The 22,436-nt window shown below is 42.5% G+C and overlaps 1 protein-coding gene across 1 annotated transcript; it reads left to right on the top strand.

Annotated features, from left to right (window-relative positions):
- Positions 1-324: 324 nt before the first annotated feature.
- Positions 325-20,564, top strand: LOC146986954 (sortilin-like). Its single transcript, XM_085775859.1, has 20 exons — positions 325-619; positions 5,889-5,951; positions 7,981-8,054; positions 9,530-9,632; positions 9,730-9,891; positions 10,081-10,154; positions 12,129-12,178; positions 12,258-12,385; positions 13,168-13,312; positions 13,429-13,584; positions 13,786-13,898; positions 14,408-14,510; positions 14,627-14,795; positions 15,585-15,769; positions 15,868-16,057; positions 16,707-16,823; positions 17,033-17,141; positions 18,189-18,301; positions 18,857-18,983; positions 19,800-20,564. Exons 1-20 carry the CDS (start codon positions 347-349, stop codon positions 19,812-19,814), a joined length of 2,469 nt encoding a protein of 822 aa, XP_085631985.1. The 5' UTR covers positions 325-346; the 3' UTR covers positions 19,815-20,564.
- Positions 20,565-22,436: the final 1,872 nt, after the last annotated feature.

Below are 22,436 nucleotides of genomic sequence, written 5' to 3'. Positions count from 1 at the left end.
CCCCTTGGCTACGGGCCAGCATGTGATAATAAACATCCCAAAACTTATATTTTCCAGTAATAAACACTTCTCCCCCCTCTCTGCGCGGTCTTTCCACCAGGGGTCAGTTTCACATCAGAAAACATTTGACATCTCCATTGAGGAAGATTCCCCCGCCGACCAATGAGAGCACAGGTTATTCTGGTCCCGACCAATCAGGAGCCACGGTGGAGGGGCCGTGATTTAAGATGCTTTTGGGGATGAAGGGGGGCATGTGGAGCCAACTGTTGGGCCACATAAGTTTCTCGCCGAGTTGAAGTCCAAACTTTTTTTTAGTGGGTTAGGGGAGTCTCGTCTCCTGGTGAACATGTTGTCCGCACTTTGCGCTGTGTTGCTCGGCCTGATGTGGTCCGCCGCGCCGGGCCGGGGGCTCCTGGTCCGGGGGGGAGAGGGTCTGTCAGGGCTGCACCACGGGCTGCACAGGCTGCACGGGGAGTTTGGCTTGGATGAGCCCGAGCCACATAGTTTAACTTTGGAGAGGTCCGAGCTGTCGAAGCGCAGCGCAGCCGGACTGAATGGACAGACGACGTGCACAGCTCTGGCCGGAGTGGAGTCCAGCCTGCACAACAACACCCACACTGTAAGTCACTGCTTCTGCTGCTTTTAACACGAAATTAGTGCAGTAAAAAGAAGGGGAAAAAAGAAAAGAAAACCCCTATGAGGAGGTGAGTGGTCTCTGAGCTGCTGAGGCTGGAGATCCCACTGTAAATAACTAACTAACTAACTAACTAACTGTCTCAAATCAACATTAATCAGCTGGTCCAATGCAACCTGGTGGTTTCACTGCTGCAGGTTGGATTGTCCTGCAGTTCAAGCTGACTGAAGGTGAAACGATTGATCGATTCATCGATTAGTCGGTCTCCTGAGCTGTTGCAACATATTTTCACCAATATTTTATGGTTAAAGTCCTTTTTTCCCCAAACTTCTTTTGTAGTAAAATGAATAAATCTGTGTTCTGTGGATAATGTCATTTGGAGCTGCAGGATTTCACAGGCCAAATTATTAAATGCAAAGTAACTGATAAAGGAAAATAAACAACTAGCCTATTTGCAGCCCTAACAAATCCCCATGTTGTTGTGCTTTACAAGAATTTGTTATAAGGGTGGAAAATAAGGAACCATTTGCATTTATTGTGCTGTTAATTTTCCAAATTAATTTTTTCTTAGAGCCAAAGATAGTTCTTTAAATTTGACTTATTTTGTTATACTGGCTTAAAATACTAAAATATATCTAATTTATAAGCTGCAGGCAATGATTGCATAAATTGTCAAGTTTTTAGTCTACAACAGGTTAAAATTGTGAGGAAAAAAAAACATTTATAGAATCAGAACTGAGATAATTTTGGGGGATTTCTTTTTGGTTGTTGTAAATGAATTTTCAGGAATCTGTTTACTTTCATTAGATTTTCTGATGATTTAGCTCTGTTATACTTTCTTCTAATAGATCAGTCAGTCCAGGTCAGGGCCAGGAGGCCTCGTGTCTCAGGGTTATCATCCTCTGACTGAATAATGAAGGATGGAAACATGTTGATAGATACTGTAGCCTATGTCCTCCTTCTGTTTGCCTCGTTTTTATCAGCTATAATCAATTTGAAATAGTGACATTGCGATATCAGGCCTCGATTGTGAAAGCGATTCCTCGAAATTTCGAGCCACAGAATTCTTGGATGATGTGAGCGTTTGATGATGATGAGACCTTCCCTCTCTCCTCGTCTCCTCTGTCCTTAATCGCTTTCACTCTTTTCTTCCCCCTCCTCAGTTTTTTATCCCACAGTAAATTGAGCAACACCTTCTTCTGTTGTGTTGAGTCTGCACATGTTGTAATAGGAAGCACAACAAGAACAAGCCCCGATGTCCAGAGGAATGTTCAAGAACAACAACTTGGTCCAAAGCTACAGAGAGAGAACTCGACAGGACAGTCTTGTCCTGTTTGTGTGTGTGTCTATGTGGGTGTGTGTGTGTTTGTGGTGGACGTTACATCATTTCTGTGGCTCAGACACCTGGACGAGCTTCTGAGCATGAAAGCGATTCGGCGTGCTCACACACACACACACACACACACACACACACACACACACACACACACACACACACACACACACACACACACACACACACACCAGACTCCTCCCGTCCCCTCTGGGCTGCTCTCCCTCACAAACATTCCCCCCACTTTTTACTTTTTACTTCTTCTTATTACTTTTTTTAGGCCTGTTGATCCTGATCTGAGCCCCTGTGTGGACCCGAACTCTGACTTTTCTGTTATCAAACCCTCAGACAGACATTGTACAGTCTGTATTTTTAATTTGCTGTATCCACAACAAGTCTAACCTCCTCTTACGCCGCCTCCTCCTCCTCCTCTTCTTCTTTTTCTGCTATTTTAAGCCTAATAGACTACACAGGAAGTGTTCTGTCAGCCAGCCAGACTTTGCTTCATTTTCCCTTTTTTTTCTTTTTTTTTTGTATGTTTGTGTGAGGTTGGTTTAGCAGCCGACTCGGTCTGGTGTACAAACTCTCTTGCTGTTTCTCCTTCTCTTTTTTTTCTCCTCCTCCTCCTCCTCCTCCTGACTCCATCCCCATCCTCTATCCCCTCCGGCCAAAAACACGTGGAGAAAAAACATGTTCTTTTTTTTTTTTCAGGGTGAAGCGTAGCTGGGTCACAGCCAAGCTGCTGCAGCACCAAGAAAAGCAGCAGAGTTGATGTACCTCACGGTGAAAGGGAGAGAGAGTGAGAGTGTGAGAGAGAGAGAGTGTGACGGAAAGTATGGGTTTGTTGATATACAGAGAGAAACGTCCAATGATATCAACAAACTAGTGAAAATGGAGACGAACTCTAACTTATCTCCAGTGCAAACAATCCCGATATAGATTCAAAACTAATAAACAACTTTAAATGTTGAGATATAACTAATTTTTTTTTTTATCAATCTACTAATAGATTTCATCCAAAGTGAATCTGCATAGTCGGCTCAAGGCCTCGCTTTCTCTGGACAACAGTAATTGAATGGACATTAATACGACCCAGCTTAGTCCGGCATCAGAGGACCGGTCCAAACAGCTTTGTGTGTGTGAGATCAGAGCCGAGTCTTTGACCTCGTCCTCTGAAGTTTTATGTGTGTAAACACGGCCGAAGCTGAAAGGTTAAAACCCCCGAGCGGAGGGGAATAAGGAGCTCATTGTGCCGGGGGGGGGGTGGTGGGTCTGACCTCTGGGAGACGACTTCACTGTGAGTCTGCATGTATGTCTGTCTGTGTCCGCTCATGTACTATATACGCAGCAGTGCCACACGCATGTCTTGTGTTGTGCAGCTTCTTGTTGTTGCAGCTATTGAAAGCTGAATGTACCGACACCCCTTGAATGCCACGGCGTCGTGATCCGAGCAGCAAGAGAGGGGGGGGGGGGGGGGGAGATTAAAGATGGCTTCTCACAGCAGATGTGGACGCTTAAATTCAGCATGTGATACAGCATGAGGTCATGTCTGGTTTGTGAGGCCACGTCCACGTCCGGGTCAGACATTTATCTCTTTTGTTTTATTTTTTTTCTCTTCTTCTTCAGACTAATATATATCTTTCCTTCTCTTCGTCGTCTCCCTCTCTCCTTCTGTTATCCCCATCACAGAGCATGACAGGTTAATCTGAAGCTTTACATAAACTCTCCATTTCCCAAGCATTAATCCGCACGATCTTGATCTGGGCGGCTCCGTAAACAGCAGTTTTCACTCAGACGCAGCTTTCTCGGCCTCTTGACTGTGTCAGTCAGCTGACCTGCTGCCTTTATAATGCAATTGTTGATTGTTTGGGTTTCAGTCCCACTGAACTGTAGCCAGTCAAGTCAGCACTTTGTCCAGTCGAGGAGGTTTCAGGGGGGGGAAACAGATGTGGAAAACACCCCCGCTGGTTAAATTTAACACAGGTGTACAAGCAACTGGCAGAAACATTTGCAAAAAAAAAAAAAGAAGCTGATCCTGAGACAAGACACAACATGAAACCCGTCGACCTGCAGTGACCTCGGTGGCAGAATCGGGTTTTTCAAATTGGATTTGAGGAGGTCACGTTTCTGTTGGTCCTCCGTCCTCGCACAGCCTGATGTTAATCTCCTGTGTTTGTACTTCTTTTATCTTCCAGGATGATTTTACCCTGTTGATCCTTTCTGCCTGTTTGCATTGTTTGCTTTCTGATTCCTCTCAGATTAGGTGGATTTCCTCTGATGCAGTGCAGGATATATTCAATATGGCAGTGGCAGATATTGTCTGATTTTCATTTGGTAACATAAATATCTAACATGAACTCCTCTGCTCCTCCTGTGCATGAGTAATAACTGGAAAATAAATCAACATTAACATTCATTCAGATTTGAATATGTACAATATATGCATCTATTTTCCTTCTCTGAGATGCATTTAAGTTTAAAGGGATAGTTCAACATTTTGGCAAATTTGCCCATTGCCATAATCAGTATAGTTTTAGGAGTAGGTTCGTTACGGAGTTCAAAGTAAATTCATGCAAAACTGCTGATGTGCGTCCCATCAGGGGCAGTTTTTCAGCAAGCAGTCTCTGCATTTGCCTCAAAAACAACTCCGTCTCGTAACGTTCTGTTATTATCTCATAGCGTGGTGAATGTGCAGGTCACAACTTGTCCACCAGAGCGTTGTGGTGTTGTTGGATTGTGTATTTGATGAGGTTTGATGAGGGAAACCAAGAAATCCCATTAGCCTCCGTAGCGTAGCTCTGAGCAGCTCGCGGCTCTGCTCCGCCGTTCTAAAAATAGCTTGCACCGACAATTAAAGGTAATGAACCTACTCCTAAAACTATAGGGATTATGGCAATGGGCCAATTTGCCAAAATGTTGAACTATCCCTTTAATTTGGACTTCTTCTAACTTCCTCTTCCTCTCCAACTATCGGTTGGTCGAACATCAATGAACAATGGGAGTATATCCTGACCAGCAGATTGCACTGATGTCTGTAAAGGAAGAGAGAAGTTGTCAAACAGTGATCAAGATATGGAGGAACAGACGGATGCACGGAGGCTCTGATGAAGTAATTTGTGTAGAGCTGAGATGCAGAGATGGAAAGTTGTGTTCATTCAACTTGGACATGCTGGGCCACTTTCCACTGGACCTATTTACAAGGAGTTTTCCAGCAGGCGGACCGGGGCCCTCTCTTGTGGCTTTATAGAGCCGTACACACACACAGACTCTGCAGGACTGGACTCACCTTGTAAACACCTCTGCCCCGCCTGCAGAAGAAAAAAATAAAAAGGGGGAGAGAAACCTTCCTTCCGTCTCCAAACAATGTGAGGCTGTTGCTTAATATGTCACTCAAATGACCAAACACTTGAACGTCCTTCTGCATGAATAGACTGGAATGTTGTTTGCAGTCAGGGAGCGAGTTGAGAAGTAAAAGTTCACGTCTAAACTCGTTTTATTGTCGGAATAAAAGGCCTTCAATCTACATTCGCTGCGTGAGTGTGTGTGTATATGAGTGTGTGTGTCTGTGTGTGTGTGTGTGTTCTGGCTGTGCTCGGGACAGCATCAGTAATTGTCTTGTTCTCCGGCCTCAGCTTTGTCATTGAAGTGGGAATGTAGGTCACACATGCAGAGTGCATCCAAATGGCCGAGTTACTTTGGACAGCAAGGACAATTCAGTCTGTCCTCTGGGCTGCCGACAGGAGTCCACAGTGCAGAGAGGAACAGAAACACACACTCACTATCTGGTGTTTTGGGTTTTCAGAAGCTGAGTTCTTCAGTTGGAGCGAGTGATAATGCACCGGTATTTCAAATATGCAAACATGGGAGTTTATCAAGAAACATTTTTGCTTAAAAACATCCTTTTCTGTTTGTCTTTTGCAGTTCACCTTCAAAGTGACAACCATGGGTTCACTGTCGCTGGCCTGGGTGGGAGACGGATCAGGGGTGAGCTTCTTTAAGTCGAGTCAAGTCAAGATACTTTATTAATCCATAAAGGAAATTGTAGTGTCACAGCAGCATAAAAAAGTATAATAAAAATAATAATAATAAGACTTTGTTAAGGACACAAACCAGAGGTCCATGGTAAAAGTACATAAAAGACAGACAATAAAAACAACAATGCAACAATACAATAGGGCTGGGCGATATGGCAAAAAACGTTATCACGATATGTTTTTCCATATTGATCGATTCTCGATATCGTCTCGATATGTATTTTTTGCTGCCGCTGCCAGTTCAAGCAGCATCCTGACTGAATCCTGAAAAAACCAGAGAATGTGTTCAGTTTGGGAGGATGACATGAGTTCACTTTAATGTTCATTAAGGGTGGAACAGTTCAATAATCCACAGTTTGATTTGATTTACATTGTTGATGCTGTTGTTTTCTGTTGTCTTTTTTCTACCATACATCAGCTCTAAAATGTGTCAATCATGAGGCTTTAGTCTTTCTAGTTATTTGAACAGGTTGTAGACAAATATTTAGCTATTTAGCTGCTCTGACACCAGGCTTTATGCCGAGCCCACTCTGATGAATCCAGGTGTGTCTGACTCTGACCTCAGTAGTCACAACAACTGTCAGACACACCTGGATTCATCAGTTTGTCCAATAATGTAAGACAGGAAGGAAAGGAGCCTGTTTGAGCTCAGGAAGTAGTGGAGCTGTGCATAAAGCCTATTTATTGATCTGACTCGGTAACCACGAGCGCAGTTCACGTCAACTCAGGTGATCTGCAGGTTGTTGTTTCACTTCACCGCTCCGACGCGACGCTCCGTGTGTGTGTGCGCGCGGCGCTGACAGAGAGAGAGGGAGGGAGAGAGGCTGTCGGCGCATACTGTGAGTGGATTTGACTCCGCGCGCACTGTCCGCGGACTTTTGCGGTTTCATAGGCAAGCATACAGTATCACATTTGAAACAGATTGAGTCCGCGCGGTCATAAAAATTGAGCTTTGCACGGAAGGGACCGGCGGACGCCCGCTTTGGGTCCTCGTCTGCCTCGAGTGCGCGCGGACATCCGCGGAGTCAAATACGCCGGAGTATGTGGGGGCCTGAGCCTAGCGCATGTTCTTCACACTGTACATGAGCAAACAGACATGTTACCGCAGAATAAACGTCACAAGCAGCTCCGTGTTTCCTCCACTTTCTGACCGTGGTAGGCTATCATCAGGTTGCTCTGACTCCACACTGACAGGCTTCTTTAGCCGGGACAGACGAACTGATGCTCCACACGTTCACAATCGCTTCAGTTGCCATCGGCTCCACCTCCACTCATTTCCTCCCTCTTTTACAACTTTCACTTTATCACAGCTTGGGATCAATAAAGTATATCTATCTATCTATCCATCTTATCCTTCCTCCCTTTAGCTGCAGCAGCTCAAACAAGCTCTGCATGCTCAGGACAGGAGGCGGAGTATCAGACGGAAGTGTGGCCGGCTGCTGTCGCGCATATTTACTTTCATGTGATATCGAGGAATAGGGCCATAGCTTATTATCGAAATCGTTCAAAGATTTATCGCGATCCCGTATCGAGATCGTTATATCGCCCAGCCCTACAATACAATGTAAAACAAACATCGATCACAAAACATAGCCATCATTATCAAGCAGATGTTGTCACGGAGGGACAGACATAAGTCCTCACGTACAGACTGGAGCGCCAGTGGCTCCACAGTCTTGAAGAGAACCGCAACGAGCTCTTCTCACCATTGCACAAAAACAAAACGATGTCATTTCTTGAGGCCGACAGCCTGCACATAAATTTATACATGAGATTGCGTATTACAGCTGAGCAGTTTGGCACCCCAACATTTACAAACATCTCGCGGGCACTGCACCATCGGGGAAGCTTTAAAAGCATCCTCATGCCATCGTTGTAGGCCACATTTAGTCTCTGCATAATATAAGATTGTGAAAAGAAGAAGAAGAAAAAAAAAAACCCTAGTGCAACGTCTTGTCTCTTCTCTCTCTTCTCTCCAGGTGCTGCTGGTGTTGACGACCTTTCAGGTGCCGCTGTTCACGATGCGCTACGGTCAGTCGAACCTCTACAGGAGGTGAGTGTGAAGTGTCTGATGGCCGATAGTCCTCTAAACGGGAACGGAGAAGTGTTTCCCATCAATATGTTCTATATGTGGTAAACATCATATTGATGGTAAACACTTCTCCATTCCCATTTAGAGGGAATGCAGAAGTGTTCCTTCTTCCATCAATATGTTCTGAGTAGGGAACACTTCTTCATTCCCATTTAGAGATGAATGGAGAAGTTCATCTATATGGTAGCGAGAGGGTTCTGGGTTTGTACCCGCCGGCCCTTCTGTGTGGAGTTTGCATGTTCTCCCCGTGCATGTGTAGGTAGGCCACTCCAGCTTCCTCCCACAGACCAAAGACATGCAGGTTAGGTTAATTGGCGACTCTAAATTGCCCATAGGTATGAGTGTATTTTTTTTTTAAATTAAAGGGATAGTTCACCCAAAATTCAAATTTCACTCATTATCTACTCACCCTCATGTCGACTAAGAGCTGTGAGAATTTTCAGAGTCCTCCGTGCCTTCTCTGAGTTATGGGCGGTCCGCGCAGCAGTATTTGTCCATATAATGGTTGTCAATGGATACCAACTTTCTTCGTCCAAAAAGACACACCAAAAAACATCCAAATACCTCCATACTGCTCGTATGTAATGTCCCTTGTTGTGTAGTTGTTCCGGAAAAAATTAAATAAGTCTATATTTTAAGCTTGTTTGTAGCGGAAGCTCCCAGTGTCTCAGTTCACCGCTCTTTCTGTGTCAGTGCAAATCTCGCGTGATTTGCACTGACCGGCGGAACAATTTCTCATGTTGGGGCTTCAATACAAGAGGGACATTACAGACGAGCAGCATGGAGGTATTTGGATGTTTTTTGGTGTGTCTTTTTGGACGAAGAAAGTTGGTATCCATTGACAACCATTATATGGACAAATACTGCTGCACGGACCCCCCCCGTAACTTAGAGAAGACACGGAGGACTCTGAAAATTCTCACAGCTCTTAGTCGACATGAGGGTGAGTAGATAATGAGTGAAATTTGAATTTTGGGTGAACTATCCCTTTTAAGAGACCACTTCAAAATTATCAGTTCCTCTGGTTTTACTATTCATAGCTATGTGTTTGGGTAAAAGGAACACTTTTGTTTCATTCTATAACCTACTGACAAAATTGCTCCCAAATTTGAAATAAAAATATTGACCTTGGCTTGTATAATGCAAAGAAAACAAGTTCATAACTCATTTTAAAACAACACAACACTACTTTTTAAATTTAGGAAGAGTTTAGAAATCCAAATTGGTGGAATAATCCCAATTTTTAATCACAGCAGTGTTTTTATTAGTATTTAGTTAGTATTTTTATTTATTTATTTATAATCTTCCTCATAATTAAATATGACTTGGCTCAGGCTCCAGTTCACTCGTGACCCTAGTGCAGGATCAGCGGTATAGAAAATGAATGAATGAATGAATGTTCAGAGTATCTAACTGTAACTTTGTCTCTGCGTCAGTGAAGACTATGGGAAGACGTTTAAAGACGTGACTCACCTGATCAACCACACCTTCATCCAGACAGAGTTCGGCATCGCCATCAGTCCAGACCACTCTGGGAAGGTGAAAAAGAGAAATGTTGTGTTGTTGTTCTTTGTTTTTGTGAAAAGACTTCTCTTTATGGATGATAAAAATGTTGTCTGTATGTTTTTTCCTTTAGGTGATCATGACCGGTGATGTGTCAGAAGTCGGGGGCTTTCGACTGTTTCGCTCTCAGGACTTCGGTCTCACATTTGTCGCCACAGATCTGCCGTTTGAGCCTCTCATTCAGATGCTGTACAACCCCGGAGACTCCAACGTTCTTCTGTCACTCAGCATCAAGGTAGCAGCCTTCATCTTCCACAAACATTTTTGTCAGTAGAAATGAACCGTGAACTAAACTGACCTTCCTCTTTAAATTGTTGGACTTTGATAAGAGAACAATCGACTTAATGCTCAATTAAACATTAACCGAAGTCAAGGGTTGATTTTTTTTTTTTTTTTCTTAACTGATGAAGTTTTTTCCCTCCAGTTGGACCTGTGGCTGTCTGAGGACTTTGGCGCCACCTGGAGGAAGATCCACGACAGTGTGTGTTTGGTCAGATGGTGAGAATTGTCAGTCTTGTATGAAAGGACCAGTGTGAAGGATTTAATGACTTTTAACAGTTTGGTTGAAGATTGCAATGACTTGGATACCATTCCCCTCGCTCGTCCCTTTCCAAGCGTGTAGGCCAAGCTACGGTGGCCCCTCGGGGTCACATAAAAAAGCTAAAAAGCCGTATCCAGAGCCAGTGTTTGGCTTGTCAATGCTCTGGGCAGTGTCGAAACGTGGCAGTGCGGACTTGGCCAACTCATTTTAAGTGAACAAAAACACAACAATTACTAGTTTCAAGGGATGACAACATCCGTCCTTTGTCTATTCTATAACACTTATCTATGCGGGGTCACGGGGGGTGAGGCGATGCAGCCAATCCCAGCCAGCGTAGAGCGAGGGCAGTGTGCATCTTGCAGAGGTCACCAGTCTATCACAGCACCAACAAGCAGAGATAAACAACAATTTAGAGTCACCAAATCAACCTACAGTAATGTTACTGTGTCTGTGGACTGTGGGAAGAAGCTTGAGAGTCCATGTAGTCAAAGGGAGAACATGCAAATGTAATGACAGCATAATTATGAATATTATATCACATTTCTGCCCATAGATCCGCCTTAATCTCGCACGCAAATGCTCAAGATGGTTCTGCTTGTGATAAATATGCAACAGCTGGCATCATAAAGAACAAACACAGTAATTAGGGACTGTAAGAAAATTAATGGCGTGAGGAGGGAGGGTCAATTTAAAGTCCTGAAGCAATGACAGCTCTGTTATTAAACTTAAAAAAAAAAACATATTAAATGAGCAGTTCTTACCACTTAACATGTTGGGTTGGGTTGTGCTGAACATGCATTGTATTATATATTAACTGTTAATGATGCAGTGATACAGTGGAGTTTGTTTAAGTGTAAAAATGGCGCTCCTTCATCATCATCATCATTATCCATAAAGTGCACTGTTGTTCTAAGACAGCATGCTGGTCTTTCTAGCTGCGGGTCCTGATACTGAGACTTAATTGTTGTGCTCTGTCTATGGAAAAATCAGTAAACAGTAAATCTCATTAGAAAAGGATGAAATTAAATATAGATCTGGGCAATGGAAAATTTGCAGACACATTCCTCCTCCTCCTCCTACTGCACACTGCCCTCCCTTCAGCAGAAAGAGAAGATACATTACTCTCTACCCTTCGCAGACCCCACCTCTCCTAATCATTTTCATACGGTCCCTTGATAAATATTGTTCTACTTTTCACATACGTTTTTCTCGTAAGTAAGTAAGATCGTCTTGTGTGTGCGATCGGTTTATAGCGAGGAAAAAAAAAAACTAAACACATCAAAGCGGGACATAAAAACCTGCCTCCACTCCCTACAGTACATGTTGCATCTTTGTCCCTGTTGTTTGTCCATTGTTGTTATTCCAGCTGTCTCTCTCTCACCGCAGCTCGGATCGCTCTCCTGACTCCGGGTTTCTTCTGAGCACCAGAGTTCACATGAGGTTGCGGTGTCAGCCTGCGGTTGTTAGCGCTGCATTGTGGGAACATTGTGATAGCTCTGCGTGACCACAGCTGTCGTTTAAGGCCCCGGACCTAAATTGACTGCAGAGCGAAGGGAGCTGAGGCTGCTGTCAGAGTGAATCATGAGTCAGCAACGGCATTCTTATTCAGCCCACAGTCCTTGAACCAGCAGAAATCCTTGCAGTGTGAAAACCCTCGTCCCATTTGGCAGCGAACAAAGCCAGAAAGAAAGAGACACAGAGAGAGAGAGAGAGTGCTTGGAGTGCAGCCTGGTGGTGAACCTTTGCTCGCACAGCACTTAGAAGAAACCGCAAAAACCTAATCTGTGATCTCTACAAATTCCAAAAGTGGATTTACATTTGAACTCAGACAACTCTCAGATTTAAAGAAAAAAAAAAAGTGAGCACAATTAGATCTTTCCCTGCAGATTCCCTCCTTCACTGTTTCTTTTTTTTTGCTCTCACACACACAGGGGTCCAAAGAACAGCATCTATTTTACAACTAACTACAATGGATCATGCAGTAAGTGAAGACACTGTAATAAATCTGCATATATAAATCCAGTTAACACATGTAGTAACTGTTTTTTTCTTTCCGTCAGACGAAAAAGGGATGTTAGAGCTGAGGAGAACGTCGGACTACGGCCACAGTTTCAAAACCATCGCAACAAGAGTTTTCTCCTTTGTGTTGGGAGGAAGATTTGTTTTCGCCTCCATCATGACGGGTGCAGTAAGTGTGCCTGAATTTCTGCTTCTTCCCCCTTTAATCGTTTAAAAATGCAGAATATGTGTGCTTCTGTGAATCTTGTGCATGTGTGTACAGTATAATATTTCCTTATGGCCAGAAATGGTAATAATACATAAAGTTACTTACATTTTTAAAGGGTCAGGTCACCCAAGTTTGAAACTACATACGTATATTTTATCATTGCATGTCCATTCAAATAGTTAAAGGGATAGTTCAACATTTTGGCAAATTGGCCATAATCCCTATAGTCATAGCAGTAGGTTCGTCACCTTTAATTGTCGGTGCAAGCTATTTTTAGAACGGTGGAGCAGAGTCGAGAGCTGCTCAGAGCTACGCTACGGAGGCTCATGGGATTTCTTGGTTTCCCTCATCAAACTCATCAAATACACAATCCAACAACTCCACAACGCTCTGGTGGACAAGTTGTGACCTGCACATTCACCACGCTATGAGATAATAACAGAATGTTACAAGACGGAGCCGTTTGTAACGTTTGTAACTATCCCTTTAATCACTCATCTCCTGATATTAACATGCAATATTGGTATCTAAATAAGACAAAATGTCATGGTGTTGGTGTACAGAGCATGCATCAGATCAGAAACTTTAATAATACCCACTTGTTTCCCCCTTTTCCTTCCTTTAAATGTACAGCCAGTAAATAGAAAAATATGCTTCTTTTACTTGTAAATTTGTAAGCGAACGTTAATACAGATTCTTTTTAAACAGTATGTTTGCCTTGTGGTTTGGTGTGTGTGTGTTAGGGAACGGAGCGTATGATCCATGTGTCCGTGGACGGAGGAGAGGTGTGGAACATGGCTCAGCTTCCCACAGTCAACCACGAACAGTTCTACTCCATCCTGGCAGCCAATCAGGACATGATCTTCATGCATGTGGACGATCCTGGAGGTGAGAAAGGACAGCGATCCCCCATAGTGAAGAGGGGTGTGGATGTAATGGTGTTAATGATATCTGTCTGTGTGTGTGTGTGTGTGTGTGTGTGTGTGTGTGTGTGTGTGGAGCAGATTCTGGTGTTGGAACCATCTATGTGTCAGATGACAGAGGAACCGTGTTCTCCAAGTCTCTGGAGCGTCACCTCTACACAACGACAGGAAGTGACACGGACTTCACCGTCATCACTTCACTCAGGGGCGTCTACATGACCAGCGCACTCACAGAGGGTGGGTCACCACATTTTACACATTTTATTACATATTTTAGCCAGTCTTTTTTCGTTGTTTCCGTTATAACTATGTTTTAACTTTTCAAATCTCAAATGAACATCATTTAGAACCGTAGAAAGCCTGTTTCTTATCTCTGTAGCTCTATAAGTTAAAGTAAGTTAGCAGCTACTGTAAATGCAAAATTAAATTCTGTTGCAGATGGAGCAGTGGAGACAGTGATCACCTTTGACCAAGGAGCAAGGTGGCAGACACTACGCAGACCTCAGAACAGCCACTGTGACACTGAGACGTCCACCAACAGGCCAAACAGAGTACGTTTATACATTTATTTACTAGGGAAAACGGTTCAGAGCTGCCTGTCTAAAGCAAGTATCCAACATTTTAGACATATTTATAAGTCTGAAAAGTTGAAAAGCATAATAGGTCCCCTTTAAAGGGATAGTTCAACATTTTGGCAAAATGGCCCATTGCCATAATCCCTATAGTTTTAGGAGTAGGTTCGTTACCTTTAATTGTCGGTGCAAGCTATTTTTAGAACGGCGGAGCAGAGCCGCGAGCTGCTCAGAGCTACGCTTTTTGGAGTTGTTGGATTGTGTATTTGATGAGTTTAATGAGGGAAACCAAGAAATCCCATGAGCCTCCGTAGCGTAGCTCTGAGCAGCTCACGGCTCTGCTCCGCCGTTCTAAAAATAGCTTGCACCGACAATTAAAGGTAACGAACCCAGTTTCCCAGGCCTGTAGTCCTTTGATCTTTAACAGTCTGAGTCTCTGCAGTGACGATGTGACTTTGTACCAACTCCTCATCTCTGTGTCTTTACAGTGCAGACTTCACATCCACGCCTCCTACAGCACCACCATGAAGATGAACGTCCCCATGCTGCCTCTCTCACAGCCCAACGCTGTGGGCCTCATCCTGGCTCATGGTAGAAAACACACAGACACAAACGTCTCCTCATCCTGATTCATTTTCACTTCATGGCTTTAAAAATATCCCTTAACAACAACACTACCACCTCCTTCTTCTTTCTCCTCTCTGCAGGAAGTGTTGGAGATGCTGAGTCAGCTCTCTCCCCTGACGTCTACGTGTCTGATGACGGTGGCTACTCGTGGATGTCGGCCCTCAGGGGCCCTCATCACTACGCCATCCTGGACTCTGGAGGGCTGCTCGTGGCCGTGGAGCACACCAGCTCACCTGTCAACCAGATCAAGTCAGGATACCTTCTCTTATCAGTTCAGTTCAGTTCAGTTCAGTTCGATTCAATTCAATTCAATTCAATTCAATTCAATTCAATTCAATTCAATTCAATTCAATTCAATGTTATTGATAAAGCACATTTAATGCACAGGGCAAACTCAATGTCCGGGGTCCTTGAGAGGGTTCAAGGGGGTCCCCAACTTTTTCTTGAAATTTTACCACTTCTTACTAGCATTTTTAAACTTTTTTTTGTTTGAGATTTTTTTTTTTTTTCGAGGAATTTTAAGGCAAGGCAAGGCAAGGCATCTTTATTTATATAGCGCATTTCATACCAAGGCAACTCAATGTGCTTTACATAAAGACAAAACATTTTTTTAAAAAAGAGAAGCACACTTTTTCTAGATTTTTTTTTTTTTTTTGAACTTTTTTTTTGGATCATTTTTACCACTTTTTTCTAGATTTTTTTTTTTTTTTTCTTTTGAACTTTTTTTTGGGGCGGGGAGGTTTACCACTTTTCTAGAAATGTTTAAACATTTTTGGAGAAATCGTACCACTTTTTTCCAGAAACTTCTTCACGCCATTGGCCCTAATTTGAATGTACATTGACTAAAAATGTACTGAATGTTCTTCAGTCTCAGAACAAATATTTGTGTATTTCCGGTGTTTGCTTCAAAATGTTGTCCAATGTGGGTCCGTGGTCTATTTTGTTTCAATTTAGGGGTCCTTGATGTAAAAAAGTTTGACTGTATTAGATAATTTCCTTCACAGTACTTACTTACTTACTTTAAGGCCTCTATCTCAGGTTTTCAACAGACGAGGGCCAGTGCTGGCACACGTACAACTTCACCAGCGACCCGCTGCACTTCAGCGGCATGGACAGCGAGCCGGGCTCCCGCTCCATGAACGTCAGCCTGTGGGGCTACAGGAACGACTACAGTGGGTGGGTGGTCATCACCGTCGACTTCAAGAAGATGCTCACCAGAGACTGTGAGTGGTGTGCCGGAGGAGATGGAGGAGACATTACGACGAAGTGTGTAACCTTTACACTCAAGTGTGTGTGTGTGTGTGTGTGTAAACGTGTGCAGGCACAGAGGGGGACTACGTGCAGTGGCTGGCTCACTCTGCAGACCCCAGTGGGTCTCATGACGGCTGCGTGCTGGGATATAAAGAGACCTTCTTCCGCCTTCGGAAAGACTCGGCCTGTTGGAACGGGAGGGGCTACGGCGTCACCAAGAAGATTTCCCCCTGTCCGTGCACAGTGGATGATTATCACTGGTTTGTTCCTGTTCTTTCCTGTTTACACCCTGAGACAAACACACACACACACACATCTACATTTCTATTTTTGGTTTTGATTAAAGCAGAAGTAAGCGATCCGGTCGTTTTGGCTAATGCTGCGTTCCAGGCAGGCTTTTGAAACCGTAAATTACAGCTTCAAGTCACAACTTACGACTTTGTAGCGTTCCAGGCAACCCACTCATGTTTTTCCGACCTGTTTTACCTGTGAAAGTCACTATAACGGCCACTCGTAACTTCCGACCTGTGAACTCTTACCAGATCGAACTGGTACGACTTCACAGGTCGGAAAAACACGAGTTACGAGTTTCCTTGAACGCACCATAAAAGTCCTCGTCCCTACGTCGCCACATTCACGGCGTCCCTTGGCTGCACACACAGCCCTGCATGCCGTTCTCTCTCCTCATTGGATAAAAACTGTAGGATACGATAAATGTTTTCTCCTCGGCTCAGAGCAGAGCAGAGGGACTGACAGACCCGTGTTTCGGTCCAAACACTCTATGTAAGTGATTGCTGTCGGAAGATATAACTATTTAAGACTTATATTAACACAAATATATCACTTACTTCTGCTTTAAATGTGTTGATAAAGAGTTACACATCCAATTGACCTGTCTTTGTCTTTCAGTGACTTTGGATACTACAGACCAGTGAACAGCTCCGAGTGTGTGGAGCAGGAGGAGCTGAAGGACCGTCCCCTGGAGTTTTGTTTAAATGGGACGACCGAGCAGCTACAGACCAGCGGGTGAGGATGTCGCTCGCTTTTTTTCTTCTTTTGAAGAAATCTGGCAACAAAATGTAAAATTCAAGCTGCAGTTCAGAAGTTTTCTATGCACAACAGTGTCGTATGTTCCCGTCTCTATTTGCACGTTTCCCTCCTCCCTGTGTCCCTTTTTTTTTTCCATTGAAGTCGGTCGTACCTTTCATGGCTCTGTCTCTTTTAATCCACGTCAGCTACCGGAAGATTCCTGGAGACCAGTGTGAGGGAGGTTTCCATCCAGACAGGAAGGAGACTGACCTGAGGAGGATGTGCACCAGCAATGCCCTTTATCCAAATTCTCTGGTCGGTTCTGCTCACGCTGAGAAAACTCTTCATCTTTGGGGCCGGGCGGTCACCTCTGATTGTTTTTTTTACAATTTTTCTCAGTTGGTTTGGCTCATTTCTCTAAACAGAAGTTACATTCTCAAAACTCTAAGATCATTTGGCAAAACAGTGATACAGTTCAACACCATAGCTCACTTGCAAAAACACATCTCTCTCTCTCAAAACAGTTCACTCATGTGTCAAAACTAAATTTCCTTCTCATACAAATAGTCAGTTCCCCAAAATGCATCGTCCCTTTGTCAAGTCATCAAGTCAAAATGTTTAGATGTTTTGTCACTATTGAAATCTCATGTCCACCTCTCAGTCTTAGCCCAGTCCTTCATTGACAATAGTTACTGTACTAGTTTTTTTTTTGTCTGACAGAATACAATTGTGTATAAAACTGAAATAAATAAATAAATACAGGATTTTAGGGTAAGAGTAGCCTACAAGGTTTGACATCACACATTGCACTCATACTGTCAAGGAAAGGTAGCCATTTCTATTCACACGTAAAGTAAAAAGAAAATGTATACAGCATAATATACTGTAATATAAAACACAAACAAAAACAAGGAAAATTATGAGTAGTCTAAAGTACTGTAAATAAATATATGGTATTCATGGTATTATGTTCTTAACTAATTTTGACAATTGAACAGACTATTGTGGATGTGATGACTTATAGAATGAAATGAGGCGGACATGTTTTGGAGAGAACAACCATTAGACTGAGAATCAACCATCAGTTTAGATCAATAAGATCTATTCTCTTGGAAATGCAAGCTATCTGTACTTAATCATTTGCAAAGATGTACAAAGACATTTGCAATTTGACGAAATGAATGAGAAATACAATTCTGTTGTGAACAATTGCCAAGTGGTTTGGAGGTTTGTCCATGTTGTTTTGAGAATGTCATTTCTGTTTCGAAAAATGAGCCAAACCAACGGAGAAAAACTGTAATATAATGTCACCTAAACATCTAAAAACAAACATTCCCGTTTCTGTAACTCTGACTTAAACAGACTGAGACCAGCTCACCGAACGCTGCCGTCATAGTGATGGTCGTCATCGTGGTTCTTCTGTCGAGTGCCGTCGCAGGCGTCTGGCTGGTGAAAAAATACGTCTGTGGAGGACGGTGAGTTTTCCCGCTTGCACCAGGAATCAATTTCTCCTCTTGTTTGTGTCTCTTTATCTGTTTATTTAAATGGGACAGTGCACATTAATGGACAAAAACATGTAAATGCGCCAGATTATAGCAAGATGCTAATTTCCGTCCAGAGTCCCATAAACATAAAAACAGTTCAATAACATTACACATAGTAATGGAGACAACACAAAAAGACAAAAAGGCAACTATGACAATGAAGAACATATTGACAAACACATTCCACAGGAGATACAGAGTGCATAAGTGCTTGGTTAAAGTGACAAGTGCTAAAGTGCAAGAGTGCATAGGTACCAGGTTGTATTGCACGATGCCCTATAAGAGTATTTATCAAAGTGCCAGATAGTATTGCACAAGGCCCTAAAGTGCTCATCAGTTTAAAGTGCCAGGTTGTATTGCACGATGCCCATTACTCCCAGTTGCACAAGCAGAAGTGTGTAGATATTGCACAAAATGTAATACATAATTGTATAATGTTAACTACTACTAAAACCAAAATGAAATCTGCTCTCATGTCCTCATCAGGTTCCTGGTGCACCGGTACTCTGTGATGAGGGAACACGTTGAAGCCAATAAGATCGAAGGGGTGGACGATGTCGACCCTCACTACATGGAGACAGGAAAAGCACAGTACAATGAAGATTCAGATCAGGTGTCTGTCATGATACTTGTCTAACATTGGCCCCTTGTGATTATTCCAGTGCTTCTCAAACTATGGGGCGCGACACGCTGACTTACAGCACTGTGGCCAGCTATGGTCACTGGTCACAGGAATTATCACGTTTCATTTCGTGGTGTCAGCGTATAGTTTTTTTCTCTCCATTTTCTGTTTTCATACAACATTCCTTATTTTGGATCGAGAGTGACCGAGCCGCGAGAGAAACACCGACGGCCAGTGTTTCTCTTGTGGCTCGCTCGCTCACGTTTCCGTTTTTGCCAGTAGGCAAATGTGAAATCAGGTGCGTGCGATTTTTTTTTTTTTTTTACCTACAGGCAAAAACGGAAACCAGTCTGTTAGAAATAAAGAGAGGAAAAACATAATACAGGCCTATATATGTCCAAAAGACTTTGTCCCGTGAGTGAAGGAGGATTGGATGGTGACAAAGGTTTAGTACTGAGGAAACTGTCTCTGTCAGCTGTCAGCCAGATAGATAGATAGATAGATAGATAGATAGATAGATAGATAGATAGACAGGGGAAAGTTTTTCTCAGACACTTCACAGACTTCGTATTGGACAAACAAGATGTTAAATTTGTAAAAAGTCATATGTTGATTATAAACACTGAGCACCATACGCCCTAGTTTCTGATTATGAAATTATGACGTGACCTAATAACACCCCCACCCTCCCCAAGGTGGGGCTTGAAAATCCAAGGTGGAGAATGACCGAAAAAGTTTGAGAACCACTGGATTATTCAGACTTTGTAATGAGGCGTTAACTCAAATGTTTGTGTCTCCTCCTCACAGGACCTTTTAGAGTAAGGCTCCTCAACGCAGTGCCTGCTGGGCACTCCTGTAGCTCCCACATGCTGATTAACATCTGCTTCTCACTTCTCGCTATCCCCTGGTGGCTGGAGGGCTCAGCAGCAGCAGCAGCAGCAGCCGCAGCAGCAGCAGCAGCGGGGCGACTTCTCATATTGTTTCCTTGTACCAGTTGAGGCTCCCACAAAAAAACAGCAAACCGGTGGATTTCCAGGGAGGAATAAACCCAGCGCAGAGCAGAACAGAACAGGATGAAAGCCTCTGGGTTCCCTGCAGAGCTTTTGTTGTTTCTGTCACAAAGAGTTCTGTGAAGGCCACTGAGTCTGAATGTGAGCTCTGTACGCTTCCTTTTTAACGTCGACCCGAGAAGCGACGGCCTTTCATATCGTGATGCACTGTGCAGAAGCGCGATACGACATAGGCAGGATATAGACTGTGTATATGGCCTTACATTAAATAATAATGAGAGCTAGGGAACCAAGCACCAGAACACAGAAACAAAATAATCGCCAGTATTTTAGCTCAGAGATGTTGTCTGCTGTCAGTTAAGTAGTTTCTTTTTTGTTTTGTTTTTTTGTATTCAACAAATTTAAATGTGCAAGATACAGTTCTGTTGTGCATGGCAGGCCATTTTAAACTTTTATTTTGAAAGTTTCACCAGTAACTCAACCAAGGCGAAGACAACTCAACTGACTTTTCATGAATTCATTGGGTAGAAATGAGCAGTTTCTATTGTAATTGTGCAATTGTGTAGAGGTTTTTATGAATGAAAACTGACCCAATTATGAAAAAAATCCTATCAGGCACTTTGATAATAATCTTTCAACACACAATGATTCTTCATTTTTAACAGTAATCACAGTAATACATTTTAAATTAAGACTGTTCTTTCTTATTTCACATAATTTTAATTATAAAAGGTAAATGTTATATAATGATTACAAATGTCTGAATGGTTCAGTCCTATCATTCACATTAACATTATAGTTTTTATCTAGTCTAACTAAAATGAAATCATATCCAGAACCAGACTAGTGCTCACTACAGAACAACTTGTAAATGTTTTAAAAGTAATAGTAGTTTTAAGGGTGGTGAAACTTTTATAAGTGAATGTTAAAGTGTCTGCCATTGTAAAGACATACAGTGTAAACAGTTATATATATATATATATATATATATACAGCTTCATACAGCCAGTATCTTCTATTCCCTTGTATGTGTGGTGAAAATGAAAGACTTGAATTATTGCCAAAGCACTTTTTTGCTTAGTTGTCTAATTTTAGAGGTGAGGTTACGAAGGTGAAAATGAACCTTATCCCAGCATTATATGACGGTAACACTAATGCAAACCCTTTACTTGAACTTTCTGATTGTTTTTTTGTTTTTTTTCTCAACTGGTTGCATCAACATGTTGCTGTTGTGTTGTCTTTATATCAATACCAATATGCTTCCTTTTTTTTTCAATGATCTCAATGCAGATGCAGACATAGTAATCAAGTAAAGACCATGCTGCCCTTTTTTTCCCCTTGTTACTAATATGAAATTAGTAAAACAGCTACAAAATGCCTTGTCCACAGTCAGTTAAATATCTCCAGACATGTATCCATAACAGCCCTTTGAAGATACTATCAGGCAGCATAAATAATCTAAATAATAATCTCACAGATGTTGTAAAACACCCATAATAACTACAGACCTTCAGTTTAATATATGTGTGTGTGTGTTTGTGTGTGTGTGTGTGTGTGTGTGTGTGTGTGAGATGGTCACAAAGGATGTTATTCTGCTCAGTGAGTTAGTTTGTTTCCCTGTAGATGAGGTGTTGGCTTGCTGTCGTTTCTGTTGTCTGCAATGTAAGAACTGTACCTTGTGACACATGCAGGGCTTATGGCCAATGCTTGTCTTCTCCAGCAGAGGCAATAATATCCCAGCGAATAAGCTATTGTAATAAGCTGGCCTAATGTAGAGGCATATTCTCAAGGACTGTTGGGTGGGAAAGTCATATGCTTGATGCTTCTTTTATATTTACACAACTGTCAGTAAGAACAAACCCAGATATTTTATTGGATTCAATGATTTATTTTATTTTATTTTTTATTTTTGCACTGTATCTACAGAGCTGTGAAAAAGTTCAAGCATCTTTTCCTCTGATTTTTGTAACATACGAGGGCCACGAGTTATCTTCATTCCAGTTTGGTTTTCTTCACTGTTTGCTAGGATATCAGAGATGAGTGTCTCTGAATTAAAACTGTTCTGTAGCGCAAATGTTTTATAACAGTGTTTGCATTTATTGAATGAAAAAAAACACTCTGTTTTACATCACCTCAGGTGTGTTTGGGTTATTGATGATACACAAATGGAACAATATGAGTTTAATCTGAATCCTGCAATGAAGAAATAGGCTATGTAAGTATTTTAACATTGTATAAATGTAAAAAGCACATGCACCCATTACCAGGCTGTGGCTCCTATACAATTATTCCATCACTTGTTCAATATATTGTTGGCACTGTTGTACCCATGGGAGGGGGAAGGACACAGTGTCCTTCGTCCTGCAGTAACAGCAAAACAAAGCAGCTGTGCCAAGGTAACCAACAGGCACTATGAAATAACCAGACAGAAAAG

The sequence above is a fragment of the Trachurus japonicus genome, chromosome 5 (assembly GCF_045865225.1).
Source record: "Trachurus japonicus isolate A0001 chromosome 5, Traja_1.0".
Taxonomy (NCBI): domain Eukaryota; kingdom Metazoa; phylum Chordata; class Actinopteri; order Carangiformes; family Carangidae; genus Trachurus; species Trachurus japonicus.
Note: the sequence above shows the minus strand (reverse complement) of the source record. Positions and strands in the feature narration are given on the sequence as shown.